Source organism: Corapipo altera, unplaced genomic scaffold, assembly GCF_003945725.1.
Source record: "Corapipo altera isolate COAL_440 unplaced genomic scaffold, ASM394572v1 69, whole genome shotgun sequence".
In the NCBI taxonomy this organism is placed as follows: Eukaryota; Metazoa; Chordata; class Aves; order Passeriformes; family Pipridae; genus Corapipo; species Corapipo altera.
Window position 1 is genome coordinate 5,584,158 of NW_020884908.1, and position 25,844 is coordinate 5,610,001.

General features: G+C 39.8%; 1 protein-coding gene across 1 annotated transcript in view; it reads right to left on the minus strand.

Moving 5' to 3' along the window:
* The window catches only part of CDS1 (CDP-diacylglycerol synthase 1), a 32,542-nt gene that overhangs the window by 6,191 nt on the left and 507 nt on the right, over positions 1-25,844 (minus strand). Inside the window, exons 2-10 of the mRNA XM_027652864.1 lie at positions 17,721-17,848; positions 14,637-14,733; positions 10,114-10,211; positions 8,213-8,352; positions 6,602-6,660; positions 4,233-4,315; positions 2,676-2,763; positions 1,540-1,608; positions 496-648 (exon numbers count right to left, since the gene is read on the minus strand). Of these exons, the coding sequence (XP_027508665.1) occupies positions 496-648; positions 1,540-1,608; positions 2,676-2,763; positions 4,233-4,315; positions 6,602-6,660; positions 8,213-8,352; positions 10,114-10,211; positions 14,637-14,733; positions 17,721-17,848 (915 nt within the window). The remainder of the gene's footprint in view (positions 1-495; positions 649-1,539; positions 1,609-2,675; positions 2,764-4,232; positions 4,316-6,601; positions 6,661-8,212; positions 8,353-10,113; positions 10,212-14,636; positions 14,734-17,720; positions 17,849-25,844) is intronic.

Genomic DNA, 25,844 nt, shown 5'->3' on the forward strand with positions numbered 1-25,844 from the left:
TGGAACTATTGTAGTTCTTCTAAGTTCTAAGCATGGAAGTAATGGCACTAACACACACGATGCTATGGTGATGAAAAGAGTAAAAGTCTGTTCCTAATGGCAGTTACACACTAGCTGAAAACAGAATGAAGTTCTATGAGCTTATTTAAGCTTGCCACTAATTCAGGCCTTAACAAGCCTAAGCCCAATTTCCACAAAAATTCAAAGGTTGCTCTTCAAAAATAAGGTTTGTCTGCAAAATTCTTGAGTGTCATCCACTTCCAGCACAAAAGAACACAGGCAGGTTCTCTCAGGTGACTCCAGCAGTGCATTTCAATTGCTCTTGGGTGACCACCTCCCCTGTATGAGCAATGGAGAGGGTCATGGTATCAATTCAGTTCTTATCCTTCAAGTCTTACGTGCATTCAGATACCCTTCTAGAATGGTTTAGAAACCCATTTAAGCTGGGAAGTATGATTTCAATTTTAGCCAAAGCCTTTTTTTTTTTTAACTTACCCATCCCAACACAGCCTGAAGCAATGGTGGCACAGAGTACTTCTTCATTTGAAACAGCTCTGAAGGTTCACACTCTGTCACAAATCTGTTGGTTTCACTGTTATATTCCACGGGGCAGACAAAGTACTGATGTTGAGCCAAAAAATAGGAAAACTGAAAAGCAAAACAAGGTCTCCTGAATTAGGTATTTGTTGTTACACTCAAAAATCATATTTTAATGAATGGCGTTGTCACCACAAGCTCAGAGTAATAAAAACTTTTCTAAGAAGGAGTAAAATCAGTCTGTTTAAACTGGAGAATGCCTCAACAAGGCAGATGTTCAATGTGCTTAGTGATGATTTCCCAAATTGTTTTCCTTTTCATATCTCTCAGACTCATATCTGCTGGACGTTTCTGCATTATAAAATCCAAAAATGTTAGCTACTCATATTTTTTGCAGTTCACTTCTCTATTAAAACTTGAACTATCTCTTCTACCACGTTTAGCTGTTATTGCTGACTTTGGTGATATCACAACAGCTACTTATGCCATTATTATCTTCTATGCATATCATCAGTGTAAGCTGCTTTCCAGGAGACATGCCTTTATAAAGTATGTAATACAAAAGTACTACTTTGCAAAGCATAAATAATACTATCAAAAAACTTCAATTTCAAAATAGGGATGCAACTCACAGATAAAAGTATTCCATATATAGTAACAATAATGGCAGAAAATGGTCAATATAACCTGCTTGGGAGAGGTGCAAGCCTTGCCTACCTTTTCCAGCTAGTTATGAATTGGCAGAATTCTCTAGCCAAAAAACCTCTCTTAGGCTTTCAGCAGTTTGAGATGACCGAATTTATCAGTAATTTTACTTCAAGTAAAAATACGAAGACTGTATCTATACAAGGAAATTTCCATCCCCGGAAATGTTCAAGGCCAGGTTGGATGGAAGTGGAAGGTGCCCCTGCCCATGGCAGGAGGGTTGGAACAGGATGATCATCAAGGTCCCTTCCAACCACAACCATTTTATGGTTCTATGAATGTCCTGTGGTTACTTACAATAAATCCAAATACAACAGTGGAAAAGAAGCCTCCAATGAACCCTTCCCAGGTCTTCTTAGGAGACAGCTAGGCACAAAAGAGAATTAGTCCATCAGTTGCATCACTGAACCCTTTTTTACTCTATTTCTTGACCTTGTTTGTGACAATTATGCTCCTACATGGTTTTTCAAAGGTATGTGGGGAATAACTGAATGTCAGCAGCTGCAGCTGCTGACTGTGATAAATAAAGGAGTATGGCTAGGATCTGTCCCAGGCAAGGAGGGAAAGAGCCACAGTTTGGTGCCACTGGGCAGCCTGTGGGAAGGGAGAGCTCCCATCCCATGTGTTGCTGCCTCTGGAGGCTGCTGCCAGCCTCTGGCTGCACCTGATCCAGACTAAGCAGCTGAGCTCCTTTCAAGCAGAAGACTGGGAAAGCTGCAGGAGCACATCTTGGCTCTGTGGAGACCTCTGCAAGCAAGTGCCCATTTAGATAGTGTCAGAAGCCTGACACAACTACTGCTGGGGACACTCCTCAGGACACACCAGCTTCCTGCACACAGCCTGGCTAATTAATACAGAAAATAACTAGAGAGACCAGTGAAGCAATCTATTTTCTTCACCAAATGCTGTCACATTTTCAATTTAGGAGCAGTTTAATATCAGAACCAACTAAATACCCAAAACTTTAAATACCCAAAACTTAACATGGGAACATCATCAAAATAATAATTCATAGCTTTCTGTGGGGTCTTGCATATTCTACTAGAATAGGAAGATTAATGCTTGAGCCCTTCACAGTGATACATCAATGAGACCAAATGAGGAACAGGTATATATGCCCTAGTGGCTTATTTCAAATTACAGTTTCTGTGCAGTAAGCATGCAGTGAAACCTGCACACGAAATCCAAAACCAATGTGATTATAAATGGTGATGCAATGGACTAGAACTGTACTACCTGTAATGCCAATATTACATTCACATTAATCCCAGTTTCCATTTACAAATTTTCAGGAAGAGGGTAGTCAATTTGGGCTTTTTTAGTAAAGGTGTGCATCATGCAGCTCAGTATGAAGTATTAATATGTTTAATACAAGTAACAAAACTGCTATAAATTGTAAAAACTTGTTAGTGAGGAAGCACCTAAGTACCTACCTTAATTAATGGAGTTCTGCCAAAGAAGAACCCAAAAATGTAAGCAGTAATATCATTGCAGATAACACTTGAAATTGGAACCAGAAACCTAGAGAAAGACATTAGAAGTTTCATGGAGAGAAAGAAAACTGTCTGAACCTAAACAGAGAACAGAAATTCAAACAGCAGCATTTCCTTCTGGGTAATTTTTCTGCAGTATTTAGAAGGAGTTATGTTTCATAACGTGCTCACCTTGTTCCCCCATGAGCAGCGTATTTAGCTATACTGGTTTTAGTCTTCAGCCAAACAAGATCATTACAGATCCATGTAAGTTCAAGTTAAAATATTATTTCGGTGCATGAATTAAAACAATAACAGGCTGGCTTTTTCCTATCAGGTTTGAAGACCAGTACCACAGTTAAGAAGAAATCAATAGATATAAACATGTTAATGTTTTTGATAACATCAAAACAAGCAAATTCCTTAAAAAGTTTAAATGATAGCTAAATATATAAAAAATTAGTTTTCCTTTCCCCCCACCCTTGTCAGTTTGGAGCAGCTTGTGTTAGCTTTTTAAGTGTTCTTTGCATGCAGACTGCTTCTGAATTTGTTATTCAAGCCCATTAATCTTTTTTCCCCCTTTTCAAAGCAGGGAAGCTAAAAATCAGGTTTTGTGACCATCTGCCAAACTACCTAGTAAGAGTAGCAATAAGAAATACTAGGCTAGCAAGGCAAATATGTTCAGTTTTTGGCACATGAACATGATTACTATGAAAAGAATTTCTATATACAAACTTTGTCCAAGGCTTCAGGCTTTCTTTCTAACTATACAACCTTGTCTGCAATAATCTCCTCACATGTTCATATATCAGGAAAACAAAAAGGAGAACATACAGCATTATGTCCTCAGAAGAACACAAACCATCCTTCATGTGCTTGTTCCTTGTTTCCCAACTTGACATTTACCCTGTCCCTGAAGAAGTGCAGGGAAACATACCTTCTCTTTGAAGAGTGGTTTTAAGTAATCAAGTTTAACTGTGTTGCCAGAACTTAATGTATCACTGGAAATGGGGCACTAAGATGACCCAGCAATAACCAAGATTAAAACTCTTAAAATATTTTAAGTACTCTGAATTTATTTGAACAGGGAAGGCTGCAGGGAAGGTGGCCAGATTGGGGCTTTCAAATTAAATGGTCCATCTTCAATAGCTCTGAGCAACCTGAAGCTCCCAAGTAATTGAAAAAGAATTGCTGGATATTCATTCATTCAGCAAAATGCTACAGAAAAAAACATTTGACCAAGCATGCAATCAACAGTATTCCTTGCAAGTAAATGAAGTGGTTGTTTGAAATCATCCTACTTGTGTCTGTCAATCTAAAGAGGTTGCTGCTTCCTCTTCTGTATCCTTTACCTCATTGCTCCCAATTCCTTCGACTCCCCTTCCAAGTAGACATTAATGCTCCTTTAATTTGTACTGCTTTAACTGTTCCCTCGATTATTCCCTAACCAGATCTATGTAAAAGAACCAACCTTTCAATGCAATAGAGTTACAAATCAGTTTATTACTGTCCCCTTACCAGATCATGCCTTCAAAGAGATTTTGGATGACAAGATGAGATTGAGTTACAGTGATCAGCAAAGTGACATGAGTCCATGCGAACTGTTAACAATGCAACAACACAACAGTTAGTGAAAACACCGACCCATACACCTGGATAAATACTGGCGTGTCAGCTAGAGGAGCTATTTAGGAGCTCACAGGGAAGATCAGTTCTGGTGATAATGCAAGAGATGTGTGCATACAGTATATCACAAGTTAGCTGGCTTTCTGAAGCAAGCAGTGAAACTTTAGCAGGTTTCCCCATCACTTACCTCCACCCAGAATTTTTTAATGTGCGGTTTAACACCTGATTTAATAAAACATACACCTTCAGCATGAAAGCAGCAAAGAAATGTAAGCAATGTGATATTCTGTATATACATATAACAGACATGTTAGAACTGTAACAATAAAATGGCAATGAATTACTCATGAAAGAGTCACGTTACACGGATGTGGATACCTTTGATAACAGAATACTCTTACAAAACATGAAAATTCTCAGGATTAGTGAAAATGAAGTGTTAGTTTTTAAGTGCACAGTCATTTAAACAGTCATTTTCCTCAGTATTACTGTACATACTTGGTATGTAATCTGTAGCACCAGCATGCAACAAAGCAGTTTCCAAACAGTTCACCAGTAAAGATTCTACAATAGATTTTACTTTCCAAACACTTAAATCAAGAACTGGTAGTTTTTCTATGATATACCAAATTTAAGCACTCAAAGTCTGGGCCATTTAACACTCTTAATATCCTACTTCTTTAATTCTCTTATCACATGTGTTTTCCCATAGCAGCCAGACTCTACTTCCAGATAAGACAACTTGAGAATGCTGAAAGGAAGGGTACAAGAAATTACTAAAGGTTTCTTAAAGTATTACCTGCTGGTTAATTAAAGGAGCTCTGCTGCTAAATTTTTAGTATTTGTACAGTGATATTTGAACACCACATAAAATGAAGTGGCTACTCTATGAGAATCATAGAATGACTGGAGTTGGAAGGGACCTTAAAGATCACTCAGTTCCAACCCCCCCACCATGGGCAGGGACAACTTCCACTAAACCACATTGCTTGGGGCCCCATCCAGCCTGCTTGAACACTTCCAGGGATGGGATAGACTTTCCTTGTCTGTCCAAACACTGTGCTGCCACACCATGGATACATGGCTTCCCTCTGTTTTATTGCAATTCTTAGGTAGTCACACTTCAATGTTTTCTTGGCAGACACCAAGTTGTATGACTGACACCAGACTTTTTCTACCTTCTTTCCAAAACAGGAAAAAGAGAAAAAAAAAAAATCACGAAAAAGAAGGTAAGGACTACCTCTTCTAGAAAAACTGCATCTCCCTGACAGGGAAGTTCTCCCACAAACAGGGTACATTATTTTGAGTAAAATTTTCCATGTTCATACAGGGTTCAGTAAAGTCCTAGTCTAGAATTAGGGATCCTCAATGGTGAAATGCTACCTAAAGCAGTGTAGAAACAGAGGGGTTAACTGCATCCCCAGAGCTTTAGGAAATCTTTAAGGTTGTGCAATGCCCTGATTGCTCAAGTTCTTTAAAGACAGGAGCTGTACCACATTACTGTTTCACTGTGGCTTCTAGTCATTCCAGTATAGAAGTGGCAGTGGGAATGGTGTCAATGGGGTATTTTGAGTTTGTTTAGGGTCATTTTTTGTTTGCTTGTTTGTTTTTAACCTGTAATGTTATAAAATTAGGTTTTGACCTATAAGATACATATTAAAAAAGGGTTCATGCTCTTGATTAGCTACTATGTTGTTTATTAGATGGACAAACACAAGAGATGAGAATGCTGGTTTCTTCTAACAGACCAATGATCTACTGAAATACAACAGAGCAGAAGACCAGAGCAGTTGTGAAGTATCACAGAATAAATCTTCCACACAGGGGTTAAGATCAAGTTCTCTTCATAGTACTTCAGCGGGGCCTCTACAAAGTAACACTTGAGTCACAAGAACCACTTCCCACAGTGCCCTGAACTGTTTGGCTTCAGACCTGGGAGGGAGATGCACACCCCTTTCTCTAGGAATCTCTTCAGTATCAGCCTATCACTAAGGGAAACATATCACGTTGTACACGCACAAGGCCTCACCGAGGACAGATTGTACGGACTGAAAGGTCGCATCCCGTGATACAATAATAATAATAATAATCTGCAAAGTGAACAAATACCAAACATTCCAGTAACACTTGATTTCATGGCATTGTCAATTTAAGCACATTTTCCACACCTCTCTTCCGAACTAGTTTATGAACACAGGGACATGACTGTTTCTAGTGACATTCATAACGTGAATGACCACAGTAAAGTGGGTAATACACACCATGTAAAACTGCAGACGATAATGTTTCTTCACTAAACTCAAAACAAACATGCAGAATCCTGTAAAACAAAGCAAGTGTAGTTTGTACCATCTTATATGCAATGACACTGAACTGTGATATACCAGTAATTCTCTTCCTTTGAAGCAGTTTTTAATTCATCTGCCGCTAGGAGCGTTTGCTTATATTCAGTTAAGTGTACATATAGAATTATTCTCATAAGATTATGATTTAGTTAACACAGATTTAGTTACCATCAGTAAAGAACATTCATCTCAGTACATACAAGGTCTCATCACGGACACCATTTTTAGTGGAGGAGGTCATCACTTTTAAAAACCACTCAAAAGCCAGGTCAAAAAAATGGTTTTGAATAATTAACAGAAATAAATAAAAGGAAGAGGACCAGCTTGCCCCTTTCCCCCAGACAGGCACACAGTCATATGCAACACAAGTGTGAAGTGCAGGTGTTGGAGAAATCAGCTGACCAAAAGAAACTTTCTGGGTGGCTAATAGAGCACCTCTTCTCTCCTATGGCAACTTCCTGTACCAGCAGGGGTCAGAGGCCCTCAAAAGACCCTAAACCCTGGGGATAGAACCTTAGTAACTCCTCAATCCTAGTGTGCCAGAGGGCAAATTGCACTCTGCCTCCTGCTTCTGCTCATGACTATCTTGCCTCATGTCTCTCCTCACTGGGTCATGAGGCATTAGTTAAGTTAGTTTCCTCAAGCCAAAGCCAGCTGAAAAAGCTCAGGTTCTGCAAAGCTGGTTTCAAGTTTGTGATCTAAGCACTGAGTAGAATTTTTCTTTAGTTAAAAAAAAAAACAACCAACAGTAGACAGACTGCGAGTTCATCAAAGACCAGGTTTCTCAGTACAGTTTTTAAGTATTTGTACCATAGCAGTCCCCTGTCCCTTAAGCCAATCTGAGTCTTCAGTTGATTTACTTTTATGCTAAAGTAATAGTAACTGCATTGCTGAAAACACTGTGGACTATATTTACATGTTCACAAAGCAATACCCCACGAGAGTGCCAGCTTGTGTCTCCTCTTCCTAGAGAGGAGGCTTTTAAATTAAAAGTCTTTCTTTGGACAGGGAGGAAATCTATCCATAAGGCAAGTGTCTGAATGTCTTGCAGACAAAACTAAGACTCAGGCATTTTGACTAATCAGTTTAAAACATATTAGTAAATCCTATTACTGTAGACCTCGCAGAACACTTGCACAGAAAAGCATCAACACAGCACAGCAATTATACACATACAAGTCATGTCCACAATCTGCCAAAACAGTGTTCACATATTCAGGTACTGAGCCCCAGTTCTTCAGTGATCAAGGTCACTGTTTACTAACTTCTCTTCAGCACTATTAGCTCAACTTTCTCAAGATCATGTACTTGTTTAGGCTGCTTTCTTCTTCTTGGTGAACACAAAATTTGTATTCATCTTTTCACAGAAAAAATGGAACCACAAACACAATTTCCTTGGACATTATGAGGAAAGAGAAGCTGGAAGTGCATAAAGATAGGAAGCAACTATACATATTTTTAAATTAAATAAGTATAGACACAAATGCAGTACAAAGTTCTTTCATTTTTGTGATTTCCTACACTTACCTGTTAAATACAGTGCAAAAGATATAAACCTGTGGTAACGAATGAGGAATTGTAGCTGTTCTCTTCTTTGCACAAATGTAGCGAAGTAATCAGCTACAGTCTCTCCATAAAAGAAGTAGTTCACACACAGCAAAAAGTACCTGCAATATGCAACAGTTAACAGTTATTTTAATAATATGCACTAAGTGCAACTCTTAAAAACAAAAAAACAAAACCAACAAAAACCCCAGAACAAAAGAGATCACACAAAATAAAAATCAGAAGGGTAGAAAAGACATGCGACAAAACCAAAATTCAAGTATAAATCCAGTTTTAAGGGTCAGTGTCTCCTCTGATGAGCCAATTTTTGTAATTTTCTTCTTCTAAAGCAATGACACTAGAAAAACAAACACATCTTTCAGAATGCAATTGGAAAATTCTTTTCATCCTAAACTATGGCATTGGATACTCCACATGTATGCGAGTCCATTTCAAATATTCTAAAAGTAGAGAACAAGTATCTGCCATCAATATTGACACAAGCAGTCCTGCGTATTCTTTTCCTGTATCCTAAAAAGGGTAGTTTGTGATTTCTGCCTTGGAAACTGGAAAAAAAGATTCTTGCAAAATGAATCCTCTGAGGTTATATGACAGTGAATCCGACATGGGGCTTGAGGATCTAAATACAACTATGCTCTTGCCATCTGGCCTGAGGATTGTCATCTGAAAGAGTTTCTGATGCATCTCCTGCTCCTCTCCACCATGCACTCTGCCTTTTAGCTTTCTTGATTGAGCAGTTATCTTACAGCATTAAATCCATCAACTAACCAGCAAATGCAGTCCATGTTCAAACTATTAACAGGATTCTCTCATCTCATTGAAGTGTCTTAGTATTTAGTATCAGTGCCAAGATGTTAGACTTGAGAGGAGCTTTGATGTTAACTAGTGTGGCAGGGCAGAAGAGTTGATTTTGAGCTCCACATAAGAAAGTGACATTGGTGAAGTGCCAAAGTAGAACAAGTGGTAGAGTGCACATTTCCTCCTCTAAAAATTTTGGCAGGACTGCAGAATCATTCGTGTATGATTGCAATGTAAAGTTGCTTCTAGAAGTGAAGAAGCAAAGTGACAAGAGACAGGGAATAACCTAGATATTTCAATTCCTTAAAAAACCTGACATGACACAAAACCAAGGCAACACAACACAGGTTATGTCTAAGGAATTATCTCCTTAAGCACCTTAAAGACTACATGTGCCCAACACCTTCCCATAACACTGACTAATAAAAGCCTTTATTTTTCCTCCCAGAACTCAGAAGAGTTGATTTCCCCATTTCTATCCAGCCCTATACAAACTGGACATTTCACAGGTGTTCAGGATTTGCCATAAAAATTAATCTCATCTTCTAGCTTTCAGAAGATTCCCCCAACACTGTATTTATGCAGTCCTATGATTAAGTGCATGACTGGAAAGGATTTAGAACTTATGTGCAATTATTTTAATTCTCTCTTTGTGTGAAGAGGAGCCTTTAAGACAGCTGTCCTATTAATTTCTTGTGCAAGGTTAACAGCCAAAAAAAAAATTCAAAGCAGTTCAGATAATATACATCAGGTGGTTTTTTGACTATGCACACTTATAGTTTCCACAAGCTCAATTCTGACTTAAAGCATAAACGAAAGCAAACATATATGTGTACATGTATACATATTTATAACAAGGAAAAAATTGGAAGTAATAAAAGGCCAACTGACTTGTCCCAGTTCACAGGTGGAACACAACTACAGAATTCTGTATTAGAGACAGATGTCAAGTTTTATGTCCACACATGGCCCACAAAGCTATCATTCCACCACAACAGGATATGAAGAAGATGAAGATTTAAGTTTCACATCCTGACTTACTGAAATTCTTGCTTGCTACTCACCAGCTGAGGGATCTAAACCATGGTAAGTCATAGGAGTGGTAGACTCTGTAACCAATAGTAATGATTTCATGATAACACTTCACTTGGATGCTTAAGACCTAAGATAAGAGAAATAAAAAACTATGTAAATATGCTGCAGTTGTTTCTTACAGGCAGTGAGTAGCAATGCAGCCTGCATTAAAGAGAGACATTATTCTGAATTGAAATTCCACTCAGAAAACAACTTCAAAGCAAATACAAGAAAAACTAAAGCTCCGTTTAAAATTAAAAAAAATCTCCAAACCACTATGCATGAAGAGAAAACCCCCACATTTGGCTAGCTGCAAGAATATACTTGTGAAACAAGGAAAGGCTCATGATTTTTTTCACTAAAATAGTTTGACAGCAGCAGGTCAGGAGTGCTGCCTGTAAAGAAGGCTCTCCTGTTTCTTTTGGCTAAGTTTTATCTTGACATTTAATGGGAGAAATATTTTCTAGGCCCAATGGAAAAAACTAGCTGTGCAACACACCTTGGGCAGCCAGGTCTTTCACTTGCAAGCATCTCATTAGGGGCAATTAGGATTTATGATTAGAGGCAAAGCTCATCTAACCCAGGTCTGAATGTCACACCCTCCACGGCCCTCATTTCGTTTTGCTGATCTCACTACTTCCCTGCTTCACCTGCACTAGTCTGGCTGTATGTCCTGTCATGTCTTTGGGCTTCAAAAGGACTCTGCCAGTTTTGTCCAATCCACACTCACCAAGCAGATCACCCTATCCAGTTACATGGTATTGCCAAACACAGGTCGTTGCTAATCCCGTGCAGGGGCAGGAGTAAAAACCTTCCCACACTGATGGCACGTGTCAGCATGCAAGGCTTTGCAGCATTCTCTTACCACCTGCATTCATTAATACATTTCATCTTGCTCAATGTGTGAACACAGATTGAAACAGTCTTACACCACCTCAGTGAGTTAATTTTGAAGCTCCCCTATCTCGTGCTCTTTCTTCTGCTTGGCCTCCGTTATAAAACTTTAAATGCAAGAGCAATATTAAGGGATTGCACCTTACAGTGGAAAAGGGCACTGGGGTCCAAAGGCATGGAAGCTTGTGCCTGTTACCTGAGCAGCCAGTCATGGCTGGGCTTCGCGAACGAAGATTTGGGAAGGCACTATCCACATTTGCTACAGGCACGCTGGTGCCTTATGAGGCCAATACGTGACAGACATATCCGATTGCAAAAGGCAGCAGACAAATGTAAAACATAACTCCCAACTCTTTAGAGCAGTCTCAGGGCTTGTGTTCCATACCTCACTGGATTCCTCTTCCTACAAGCCTCTGGGCATTTTCAGTATTAAGATTCAGTTTTAGCATGATAACTCTTATTTAAATATGTGTTATTTGATTCCAGTGAATTAAATATTTCATGAACAAGACTGGTTTTTCTCCTCCATTCTCCTTTTTACCTAGTCTCAAATATCAACTTTATGAACAGTTAATTGTATTAAAAGACAGAGATTTTGCTTTATGGTATAACAGAGGAAGAATTCTATACTAACTTTCATTACTTTTTGGTTGACAAAAAACAAATTACTTTGTCTTGACAGCTTTGCCCATGATTGCAATCTCAGAGTATACCGTGAATACACCAAGTCACCCTGCAAACTGATTATGTCCTTTTTGTTCATAATCATCATTTGCAAATGTAACAGACCACTAAAGGAAGGACTGTGAAAATAATCTCTCCAATCACCTACACTTTAAAAGGGCTTTTTTTTGTTGTTTCTTCACACACACAAAAGAAAATCCTTCACTAAAGAAACAACAGATTACTAGTTTGTCATGTCATTCATCTGAAAACAGGAAATATAAACCAGACTAATTCAGATGTAGAGACTCTAATGCAGATCATAATGCTGGTGAAACAGCATTCCAGTCTCTCAAGACAACAGATTTTATGACCTTTGGAAGAAGAGGGAGGTGACTCAGGATGACTACAAGGATGTTGTGAGATTATGCAGGGAGAAAATTAGAAGGGCCAAAGCGCAATGAGCACCTAATCTGGCTACTGCCATAAAAGATAATAAAAAAATTGCCTCTATAAATACATCAGAAGCAAAGGAAGGTCTAAGGAGAATCTCCATTCTTTGTTGGATATGGGGGGGAAATATAATGACAAAGAATGAGGAAAAGGTTGAGGTGCTTAATGCCTCCTTTGCCTCAGCCTTTAATGGTAAGACCAGTTGTTTTCTGGGTACCCAGTCCCCTGAGCTGGAAGACAGGGACAGAGAGCAGAATAAACCACCCATAATCCAAGGGGAAATGGTCAGCAACCTGCTACACCACACAGACACACACACACTTCTACAGTGCTGGAAAGGATGCACCCAGGGGTAGTGAGGTGAATGTAAGTGCTCACTGAGCCACTTTGCATCATTTATCAGCAGTCCTGGCTAATCAGGGAGGTCCCATCTGACTAGAGATTAGGCAATGTGATGCCCTTCTACAAGACGGACTGGAAAGAGGATCCAGGGAACTACAGGCCTGTCAGTCCGACCTTGTTACCAGGGAAGGTCATGGAGCAGACCACCTTGAATGCCTTCCCATGCCACATACAGGACAACCAGCAGATCAGAGCCAGCCAGCATGGGTTTATGAAAGGAGAATCCTGGTTGGCTAACTTGATCTCCTTCTCTGAGATGGTGACCTGCTTACTTGGTGAGGGAAAGGCTGTGGATGTTGCCTACCTGGGTATCAGTTAAGCCTTTGACAGTTTCCCACAGCATTCTCCTGGAGAAACTGGCTGCACATGGCTTGGGTGGGCATATCCTTTGCTGGGTTAAAAACTGGCTGGATGGTCGGGCCCAGAGTTGTAAATACAGATTCAAGAAGGTCAAGTGCTAAGTCCTGCACTTTGGTCACAACAACCCCATGCAGCACTACAGCCTGGGGGCAGAGTGGCTGGAAATCTGCCCAGCAGAAAAGGACCTGGGGGTCCTGCTGGTCAAAAGCAGCTGAAGAACATGACCCAGCAGTGTGCTCAGATGACCAAGAAGGCCAGTGGCATCCTGGCTTTTATCAGCAATAGTGTGGCCAGCAGGACTGGGGAAGTGATCATCTCCCTGTACTCGGCACTGGCAAGGCTGCACCCCGACTGCTGTGTCCAGTTCTGGGCCCCTCACGACAAGAAAGACATTGAGGTGCTGAAGCGAGTCCAGAGAAGGGCAATGGAGCTGGTGAAGCATCTGGAGCACAAGTCTGATGAGAAGCAGCTGAGGGAGTTGGGTATGTTTAGCCTGGAGAAAAGGAGGCTCAAGGGGAACCTTATCGCTCTCTACAACCTGAAAGGAGGCTGTAGCCAGGTGGGGGTCAGTCTCTTCTAAGTAACAAGTGAGAAAAAACAGCCTCAACTGGTGCCAGGGGAGGTTTAGATTGGATATTAGGAAAACATTTTTCATCAAAATGGCTGTCAGGCATTGAAAGATGCTGTCCAGGGCAGTGGTTGAGTCACCATCCCCACAGGTATTTAAAAGACATGTAGATGTGGCACCTAGGGACATGGTTTAGTGGTAGTTTGGCAGTGCTGGGTTAATGGTTGGACTCAATGATCTTAAATGTCTTTCCCAATCTACATGATTCCAGGAATACCATCCAAAAATTTTTTCACAGGAGGACATAAAAAAAGTAAAAGCACATTTTGACAGTTAAACAATCTTAGAGTAAAAAAAATCAGAGCAGTTACCTACAAGTACCAATTTCAGTGTTTTAAGCACCACATTCCTGCCTGTTACTTGCCATGACTGGGAAAGATAATTAAACCATTATTCAATAAAAATACCAGCAATAAAAATGATGGAAAGAAACAGTAAAGGCTGACCTGCTATGCAGCATGTATGAAGAATATTACAATTATTGTTATTATTATCATTATCATCAGTATTTCACTTCATGAAATGCAGTGAAATAAAATTCACTTTATCTCTGTACTGTGGAAAGAGGTCTAGTTCCACTCTACAGATAAACCCAAGGCCACAAGGCATGCCTGAGAAAAGCCTTTCAGTGCTGGTCACAGACAGCAGACCAGAGTTGTCTGCTTTCCTTAGCCTCAAATTTAAAACTGTCTCAGTACTTTTTTTTTTTTTTTAGATTTTTTGGTGGTGGTGGTGGGTTTGGTCCTGGAGAGTTTTTTGGTGTTGGTTTTGGTTTGATTTTTGTTTGTTTGCTTTTTAAAACAGACTCAAAGTATGCAATAGTAGGAGATAGAAACTAGTCAATGAAATGGACGACAGAATTGCAGTAAGGCAACAGTAATTCAACTTCTTAGAGTTACTTTAATTCCTACTTTAAATAAAATAATTACAGTATATGAGAACTCCTTAATACACAAGTTCCAGTTGTGTCCAGTGTTTTTCAAAAGTATTTACACTCACAGAAGTAAGAGACGAGTTGCTCTGAATTGTCTGTGCAGTTTGCTTCTAGCTGTCATAGGCATGATGAATGATCAAGTAACTCTTGCCCAGAAGCATGTACTTAAACAAACTTACCAGAAGCATCAGCATAAATGATCCCAGGTATATGATCAGAAAAAAACCAGAAATCATAGCTAGACTGAGAATTCCACGAATCCACCAATTTTTCCATCTATTAGAAAAAAAGATAATAAAAAGCAAGCAGTTATAAATGAAAATAAAGGCCACTTCCTTTGCTAACTAGAGATAAAAGTGTATCAGAAACAGTAGGAGTAGCAGAAATTTTTTGTGTTTAATCAAACACATAGCAAGAAACACAGAATCAACTAACTATCCAATTAAACAGGATCCATAGTAAAAGAAATTAAAATCAGCCATCTTTCTTCTTTCCCATGCTGCTCCCACCCTGCCAAATGTTATTTGCAATTGAATGGCACAAATTCCTATTGAAGCTGCTGTGAAAATACATCAGGACCCTCAAAAAACATGCCATTACAAGACTGATGGGGGCCCGGCCATGTAAGGGCTTGTGTATGAAAAAGGGCTGCCAGGTAAAACACATATGATTCTTTGAGGAGTAACAGACACACAAAAAACCCTGACAGGTGATCACCAATTTTCCACAGAGGCAAAGTAGCTCTTTTGCTGGGCAGATGGTTATCTATTGAAAGCAGTCCTGTGCTCTTGTGAGCACTGGCACCAGGACAGGAGAATATGTGACAATGGGGGATGATGGGTCAAACTAGCTGTACTCTTTTGCCATTGTAGACCTTTGCAGACATTTGTGGCTACCTAAGGAAAATTGAATATAAATTTCTGTTACCACAGAATCGTAGAATTGTTTAGGTTAGAAAAAACTTCTGAGATCATTGAGTCCAACCATTAACCCAGCACTGCCAGGCCCACCACTAAACCATGTCCCTAAATGCCACAACTACACATCTTTTAAATACCTCCAGGATGGTGATTCCAACACTTCCCTGGGCAGTTTATTCCAGTGATTGACATACCCTTTCCCTAATAAAAATTTTCCTGATATCCAACCTAAACCTTCCCTGGCACAAGTTGAGGTCATCTCTTCTATATGTATACTGAATCAACTAATCACAAGTTACTGCTAAACACAAACCCCCCTACTATGGCCTAAAGAAATTCTTACTGATGTTTTGCTTTGTATCACTCTTGTGCTTTGTTGCTGCATCAGGAGATACACCTGATGCAGGGGATAATGTTAGTTTCACATCACAGTCCAGTTCTAATGTAAACTTCAACTTTATTAAGTTGATTTTCAAGGATGTTACTCAGTGGCAGGTTAATGTCAGCTACAGCCACTAATTGGATTTGCCTTAAGTATCAGAACAGAGGCACGACAGGCTTCATCAAAACATGGTTTTTTGTTCCTCCATGATGTGGGCTACACAATAGCAGCTTTCTCCTAGTGACCTATCCATAGTGAGGAAAAGTCCTGTAGAAGAATTCAGCTTCCTTTAAGAATTATGTTAAAATACCACATGGTATGTTGAGGATGTTGGCAAGTGCAGCACTGGAAAGACAGCTTCAGTAAGAGAAGCTCCAGAATCTAGGAAGCCACCTGAAAATTTTATTTCATCCTCTCTGCTAGAAAGTTACAGATACTATTTAAGTTCAGATACAAAGAAAAACCATATTTCTGAGAGTTACAGTGCAACTCACTCATGTTGCACATGATAACAACAGTTGTGATGGATCTGCTAGCTACTAAACCAGCAGAGAATTTTGAATCTCACGTTCATAAAGCACTGAGAATTTAATTTTTCACTCAAAGCACCTTTGTACACCTTTGTGCAAACACTCCAATAAAGAATTTCAAGCATGTGAAACAGGAAAGGTTTCACATGCCCCTCTCAGTTGCAGGCTTTGAGGTATCGCCGTGCCCTTTGGAACAAGTCTGATTTGGAGACTTCCACAACTCTTAACATGGTGAGAAAACTCTGAAACCAGACACTCCTTGCAGTGTGATGGCAATAGAGAACATCACATTCTGCTCACAACTAGTGCAGTTTAGAAACACACTTTTTGAAACCTGAAACATTACATCTGTTTATAGCTCACAGACATCACAACAGAAACAGACAACAGATTAGAAAAGGAGCAAGGTGAAAAAACTATGATTTCACACTGCTGTTGAAGATATCTACTGCAGATCAATTTTTTTACAAGGACTGGGAAATTTTTAATCATAGTGTGGATTGGAGATACTTCTGACTCTTGCAAGACCCAAGCTGCATCTGAAACATACACTGTATATTGCTTTGTTTGTTGAGCATAAGGTATATATGATATACACATTCATTTTACTAGGTAGTTTTTTGGCATATGATCTATCACTTAAATGCTCTTTCATTGCATTAGTGAAAAAAACATAATGCAGCTTGCAAGCTCCAAAAGGGTTTGACTGATCAAGTGTTGTAAAGGGACTCTATAAAAAAAAATATACTAGGAACTCTATCTGACAGCCTCCATGAATATGCAGGTCTATTATCTGTCTATCTATATCCATACACATTCCCCCACATTTCCTAGCCATTAAGCTTCTGTGAGGTTGGAGGTAGAAACCTAGGTTTTAAAAGAAACAGCAGAAAAAAAAATAAACATTGCTTTAAAAAGAATGGAAATAGAAGTTATGTTGTAATTAGCTGCAAAGAAAATTACTTAGAAGTGAAAATGTTACAAAAATCTAGCAAACCTCACCTTGAGAATGTACACATCTTTTCATTTATACACAAATACTAACCCCCTCTTTTAACCTCGGGTGTAGGAAATCAGTTTATTATAACACCCAGAAATAATTATTCTGTAATTCACACCCAATCACTATTCTTTAGCCTATTTTATTGCAATGCTCAGACTGAGCAATGGTAAATGTTTATGTAAACTATGTTTACTTAGAAATTTATGCAATGGGCAATCTACAGCTACATGCAAAAAATATTACAGTGAAAGGACTATTGCAGCATAAATAAATCAATCATATCCAGTAAAAATTTATCCTTGAATTTTCATGTCTATCATATGAAATTTAAAACTGTAGTACAATTTGTAAGAATTAAAACCGCAACATAATCTGTAAGAATTTTAGCCACCAGCTATTAAATTTTAGAGCTCTTTGTTTTACTATACCTGGCAGATAAGCCTGACAAAGCTCTCTTGAGGATTTCTGGAGTGCTGTCTGTTGGTGGAGGAACATCAGGAACATCTGAATCACTTCTAAGATCCAACTCGCAAAGTCTTTCTTCCACATCCACTTCCTAGCACAAAAAAAAAAAAAAGTCCAAAAACCCAACATGACATTAAAGATTATTAGCTATTGTGTCAGAAAACAGTATTCGGAGTCATAAACATTACTTCATTTGCATTACCTTCTAAAAGACAACAGTGGAGTACTAGTGAAACTGTAAATGTTGTAGGAGACAAATGTAACACCACTTTTTCAAGGTTATACATTTCTGGAAATACTACAGCTGACATAGAACAAACAAGTTTAATAGAAATCCTCAACCCCCTAACATAATCCCTCACCTACATCTCAAACTAACATTTTATGGAATAAGGAGAAGGGTCTTCTGGTGTTTTAATGCCACATTAAGAAAAAAAACCACAGGAAATGTAATGCATGAAAACAGTTCCTTCGTACAATGAGAAGGGGTTACTGGCACAGTCTCATACATGTTAGGACTTGAGCCCTCGGGCTTGAAAACAACGATCCAAACACAACCTGTGAAGTGACCAAGTGTCTCATGGACCCAGTATTACTCAAAATAATTTCCTGTATGACCGCAGCACTGCAGTGGTTTCTTCAGTATTCGCTACCAATCGCTGGGGAAGACATCATCTAGACAAACTGTGTGTCTAACCCAAATGCAAAACAGGCAGTACATATTTTGGTGACAAAGTACTAATTGTCACCAACGCTCAGAGCAGACTGTCAGGACTGTTTTTCCCTCAGCTAAAGTCAACACTGAGGGTGACTTCACTCATTCTAATGTTGCAAACACCACAACTCCAGGGAGTTGGAAAGCTGCATTCAGCCCTGGCACAGCAGTAATGCAGAGAGCAGTCTCTAGTTCAGCATCTGGCTCTCTTGAGACCTGAACTTCCTCCTGACCTCCCTGACTTGCCTCACCTCCTTACAATCCCAAACAGCTTCCAGCCTGCCCTGCTGCCTCAGGTTCAGTTCTTAACAATTCTAGGGACTGTTAAGTAACCGTGCTTGAAAACTTTCTCCTCCCCCACTATATGCTATTTCTCTGTCTCCCTATCTTTCCAACTTCCTCATCTCGGTTCTTTTTCCTTAATCTATTCCCATGAATTAGAAACTTCTGCTTTTTTCCCCCCCTACTTTTCATCAATATTATTATTTTCTTCCCTTGTTCTGACTATTTTTGTCACTTTGGAAGCCAGCAGAGGCATATCCTCCCTCTCTTACCCTCCGTAAGACACGGCAGCAATAAGGCGCCAACAACCCCAGCCGTGGATCGCACGGTTACTCAGTTTACAGGTCATCGCCTTGTTCAGGAAGCTACACCTCGGTGCAACCTCTGTCTCAGTGACTGGGCTCTGCAATCAACACAGGGGAGAAAGATAAGGCTTTTCAAGACCGGTCGCCCAAAGCCAAATGTCGGGCCCACACCCAGGGGCTGGGCAGAGGCGGCCGTGGAGGGGCCGGGGGCGAGGAGCTGACCAGGGTGCTGCAGGCGGGCTCCGACCTCGGACCCTCCCCAGGCTCTCCAGGGGCACTGATACGAGAGAAAACACCACCCTTTCCACTTAAAAAAAAGTGGGTTTAACCTTTTAGAACCCGAGACAGTGAGCTGGCGCTATATATATGCACAAGAAAAATGGGTAACAACAGGATGAATATCCTTTGTAACAATATTAGGCCTGGGTTTTTCTCTTTCACTTGATGGACCACACATGTGCTCAAGATAAAAATCTCAATTTTACACCACTTCTTCTCCAAAAAACATGACCAATTCTTCTCTATTCCTAGAAACCCCAAAGCTGAATAATTATTAGCCAGACACTATCTATAATTACTATAAGTAAAAAAAGCAAATAAGTTGTGGTCCAGACTTCAGAAAGAAAAAAAAAAAAACACACCTGAAAAAGCAGACAAATAGATAAATAAATAATAACTGTGACTGCCACCTTTTATCCACAGTTGTTTCTCATAATGTTGTACCATAACTTGGGAAATCAACTGTAGATGCAATTAGGGGGATCACAGCTCTCTCCCAAAGCCATGTTCCAACTCCTGTGACTGCACTGGAATGCAGCAAGCTGTCTGTACAGTTCTAGGAGACACTACTCACTGCACAGATGACGGGCAGTAATCCCGGCCCTAAGACCATGACTTAGCGTCTTTAATATTAATCCCTGCTCGCAGACGGCAGAGACGTTCTCTCTTTTAAGCACTCAGAACTAATACCCTTAAACTTTTTTGTTCTATTTTGGTATTGCAGAGAGTATTTCCATACTCCACTGGTATTTAAACGATTTTTAAAAAATAAATTCCAACTGAGTTTTATCCCTCTGATTTTTAACACACAACCATCATTTATGCACCTCATTATAAGCAATGTTTAAAATTCACTATTTCCAACATCTGAATTCACAGGTGCATGGCATTTTTCAGAGTATCTAAACACCCTGAAGAAGGAGTCTGTGTTTGTCCAATGTTTTTTTTAGTTGCTCATGCCTCATCCTGCTGTTACTGAGAGCTTGGCTGGTGCAACCTGCAAGTTGCATAGAACTTGGTGCATATTTTTAGCCTGAGGTTGCTACAATAAGCAGTGAGAATAAACACATCAACTATCTCAACTTCCCTTTGTAACATACCTCAAAAATTACCTTAAACACTTTATTTTCCAGTTAACTGCTATCACTGCCACAACAATTTCCTGAATAAGGCATTTAATTTGTCAGAAGTCAAAAAGGAAGTCTGTCACTAAAAGCTAGTTCATTGTCTTCTGCATCATTAAGCACTTGGAGAACCCCATCACTGGGGGACAAGAATTTCTTGTTAATTGTTTTCTAAATTATTTTACATGATTGATTATAAATGGTCCGGTTTATAGCCACAAATAATAACAATCGTTACGGAAGGGAACACTAAGTTAATCATTATCAAAGCACTCAAAAATAAATTTGAGAGCCTTGCTGCAGCTTGACCTTGTAGAAGCAGTTTTGAAGTTCAGTACAAACCCAAGCAGCCCTTCGTTCTCCTGCTCCTCGGGTTTGAGATTGGGCCAAGTTGAATACACAGCAACATCAAGGACCTGCGAAGGTCCATGGGAAATACCATGGGTTTCATGCTGTGAGCAGGTATTTAAAAGGTTTTCAAAGGTTAATTGAAAACGGCAGAGGTTGTACTGTCCTAGGTCATTAAGACACGTTTCAACCCCAACTCCAAATTAAATGTTTTATCCAAGCTGTTTTTATTTTTTCCTAGAGTTCTCAAACTGCAGATGTCAGAGCCTTTTATCTGCACAAAGTGTTCCACCCCTGTCTGCTTGATTCACATCTGAAGTGTCTGTAATGGGCAGATGTTGCAACAATACCATTGCCTTGCTTCTCTTCATTTGAAGGTACATGTTCCTTCAAGAGAACCCATCTGATCAGCTCACAGAATACGAGTCCAACAAGACTGAGATGATGCGGGACTAACAAGAACAGGGAAGGAGGGCAACATGACAGTTATCCACACACTACAAAGAGCTTGGCACATAACAAACACGCCTGTCTGACACACTACAATGCTCATCAGTTTTCATCATTTCCAAAGTACCCTGAGACAAAGGCTTATTTAGTTGTAGGAGTTTGATTTATCTTCATTTTTGTACTCTTAAAAGACAAGACTTTGAACCTTAAGCTAAATCTTCTGTACAAGGCCACAAATGCTTGGTCACATGAAGGAGAAACTCAACCAGTCGAGAGCCTGAGCCTCCACCACAGGAATTCAGAACATGTGACATCTTGCCACAAATTAAGCTTCCATGTGGATTTCTGCTTGCTGGTTATTTCACAACAGTTCACAAAATACAGCCATGTGTCATGCATAAAAAAATAGACATGTCAATCTTTCATCACCTAAAAGGCCATATGTTTCTCAATTACTGTTTTGTACCACATGCCCTCCACTACAATTAACACGTGCCAAGGGAACCACGCACCAGGATTATTCTAGTCACAAAGGCACTTGCTGCATTTCCCTCGTACTGTATTTTTTCCAGGACACAATAAGGAACTCCCAATCTGACAACAAATACGTTTTGCTTGGAGAATGTAGCATCTCCATGAAGCTTAAGAAGATTAAGACACTGTCCAACAACTTACACAAAAATGTTAGCAAGCAAAAGAATTTAGTTATTGCCATTTTATAAGTCTGTGTAACTCTTGTTAAAGTAAGTTTTCTCCTCCTTTTTGACCTTTCTACAATCTCTCCCACAAGTTTTACAGTGAAATCAATAGTTCAGTTAGAACACATTGGAATGTATTTAATTAGATGTAACTTGATACCTTCCTCTGAAGTCAAGATACCACAGCATCAGAAGATCTCAAATAATAAAACTTTTTTTTCCAAACTGTGAAAGCCTGACACATGCAGAAACACACATGAGAGACCTACACATACTGAATCAAAGACTGAAACCTACAGACCCTTTACTCTCTGCATTAGTCCTAATTCACCACCATTTCCAAGAAAACAGAGGTTTGGAAATAGTCTGCCCTTATTATTATTATTACCATGATTGTAGCAAACAGCATGGAGGTCAGACTTCTCCGTGAAAATTAAACTGATCCATTTTCTGGATATTGGGAAAGAAATAAGTCAAATGAAGTGACTAAGTGATCCATGACAGACAAATCCACCACAACCCATACTGCCATCAGGAATTTCATTTATCTCCCAGCAGGTTTGCAACATTTTGGACATCAAAGATCCAAGTTCACACTGAGCTTCACAGGACTGAGCAACTTCTCCAGCAACTGATTCCCTGAAAGGGTTGTCCCATGGAACAGAAACAGCTCTTTCAAAATACCACAGCAGAAGCAGTGGTCAGTGATTCCAGTCTTGTTGAAGTTACAAATAATTAACAATGACCCTAGGCAAACAGGCACTTGTTCCCACAGTAAGCAAAGCAATAAGATTCCATTTCTCCCTCCCCATCCTACTCTGACAGCTCTGTACAGTACAAAGAGGAATAACTGTGATTACTTCCAAGATACACTCATTTTTTGGAAGCATTTGAAAGAAGTGATACTTGTTCTCTAGCACAGAATGCAAACAACTGAAATGTTAAAAGAAGCATGAACACATGCACATCAATCCGTAAAACTTTAACTGATTTACACATACTAAGTATTTGAATGCCAAATCATTCCTGTTGCTCACAAGGGTGCAAACTATTTATGAAGGCCCTTTGACTAGATATTCTTAGGAAAAGAGCAGCTAGGGCAAGCAGCAGGAAGTGAGAAAGTGACAACCAAAAAAAAATAAAAATCACTCCTGCCACAGTACAACACAAAGAAACAACAAACTTGTGAAGTTGCAAAGCCCTACAAGGCAAAGGCATGTTCATGGGAATTTTGAAAAATGTCATCAGCTCAATAAGCTAATGAGCACCTGGAGACACTGAGATTTACAGAGCTTGGGAACTTCAAGAAGAAAATTCACAAGGGGCGTATTATGTTCCTTCCTACAACACTGAGGAAATTAACTTGGAAATTATGTGGATGTAGAAATAACTACCAGTTGTTTCCAGTTAGTGTTAAAAAAGATATGCAAATGAGAAAAAAAACCCAAACAAACAGTTTCACCTAAATTTAGTAGGAAATGAGCACCTACGGATATAGTAAGTGTAACATGAAAAGTACCAGTTACCATACTGAAAACAGGACTAAAAGTACAATATAGAAAACCCTCCAGAAATATTTAGTATTTCTGGAGTTCTTCAGCAAACACAAAGGACTGCTCTACTTGGGCCAACAAGGTGCTTTAAAGCATGTTGCCTTTATATATCTGAAAGTCTGAATTGGGTTGACAAGAGGAGAAGCAGCACAAAGCAGACACCATATGAACAGAGACAAACAAGTTTTCTCCTTCATTACAAGTGAGGAAGAGGGTGATATTTCTGAGCTGCATACTAGAAAGCAGCGTAAACCCACTGCATCATGGCCATCTTGAGTAGTTATGAACCAAAGAACCAGAGTCCAAATATGCAATTACCATACCAAATAGGTCATCTCAAAATAGCCACAGGATAGTAAGGTATCCACTTGTTGTAAAGGCCAGGCAAGAGATAGAGTAGAACGATAACCATCTAAGAAGCTGTGTAATGTGACATCTGTGAATTCAGATGGCCAGATGCTTCTCATTAAATCACCTACAGCAGACATTACCTGTGTGCTCATATTCAAAACAGAGTCCCAGCTGTGACCCACTGATGGATAGTACAAAATACTGGTTTATCCCTACAGTTACCAATGGCACTAAAGACAGTTTAATATGTACAATCAATCCTTACTGTCACCTGTGAGCCATGACAAGGGGCACTGGTGCTGTGCACATTGCAGACAGGTTGAACAACTCTAGTGGGAACACCGAGGGTCCCCCAAATAATCCCTCACAAAGTCTTCCATGCAGTGGAGACAGCTTTTCATATCTTTTGTTCAAGAGATCAACACAAATGCATGCACACTGAAATTCATCTCCTGTATCCAACATCTTAGCTGCATACACAGCACCAGAGTCCTTTCTGTTCAACATCATTCAAAACTAGATGAAACACCAGACTGTTGAGCAGCTAAAGTCAAAGCACAGGAGGCCTAAAGGCAAGAACAGCATTTTCCTCTCTGAAAATCAGCATAGGTAAACCAAGAATAATATTAGCAAGTTTTAGGGGCACCGTTTTGAGATCTGGAGAGCAGAGGCTTTGAGCAGGGAGAATTCTTTGAAGGCAGCTCACTGCGTACCTCAGAAATGAACTTAGCCTGCAAAATAAAGTAAACTTGAACAGCTCCACAGAAAAAGAGCTTTTTGAGCACACTGCTACAAGAAACGATGTGTAAAAGATAATTCTCATCTACAGAGAAATACTCTCAGCACAGCTATAGTCTAAACACTGCCTTATGTGATCACAGCCCTCAGTGCAGCACAGCACTACAAATTTTCAAGTTCATTAGCTTTGAGATAAAGCAACCAAAGCACGGAGTAAAAACTATTGAGTTTCACTTTCCAGTTCCTCGCCACAGACTGCACACTCTGCAACATCAGCATCCACGCAGGTTTCAACAGTTACTGATTGAAGTAAACACACCATGTACTGTTACCTTAATTTAGCAGGAAGCTTTTTTTCTTTCTTTAATTTCAGTCACCAAATTGAGACCTTCTCTTTCATTTTGTTCAGACAATTAGCAACTGTGATGTGGTGATGTGCTTAGCTTTTGTAGAGATAAGCCTTAACTGCACAGCAAACAAAAGAACAGCACTGTGGCTGTTTTGCCACTGTAATGAACCTGATGCATAGACTTAGTATTTCAAAAACCTCTTGCCTTAGCAGAAATGTCATACTGTAAGTCCTTTCCAGGCCAGAGGTGAAAGCCTATCACTTAAAAGGCCATAAAACAGAAGCAGTTGCTGGGGAAATGCTGACATAGCCTTTAACTCGAGTTAAACCATTCTGTGTTAGTTTCTGTGCTACTGTACGAGCCCAGCCACAACAAAGTGTGTTCCTTGCCTGGTCCAGTGTCCTGGTTTCATCTGGGATAGAGTTAATTTTCTCCCTACTAGCTGGTACAGTGCTGTGTTTTGGATTTAATAGGAGAATAATGTTGATAACACACTGCTGTGTTGGCTGTTGCTGAGCAGTGCTTACCCCACATCAAGGACTTTTCAGTATCCCATGCTCTGCCAGTGAGGAGGTGCACAAGAAGCCAGAAGGGAGCACGGCCAGAACAGCTGATCTGAACTGGCCAAAGGCTCTACCAAAAAGTGTCATGCCCAGTACATAAACTGTTTGGGAAACTGGCCGAGAGGGGCTGATCGTTGCTCGCTGTTGGGGTGGGCATCAGTCAGCAGGTGGTGAGCAACTGCATCGTGCATCGCTTGCGCTTTCTTGGGGTTTATATGTCTTTTTGTGGTCTCCCTTTTCACTATTTTTTCCCAATTATTAAACTGTTCTTATCTCAACCCAGGGGTTTTACCTTTTCTCCCCAGACTCTCCTCCCCATCCCACCGGGCGG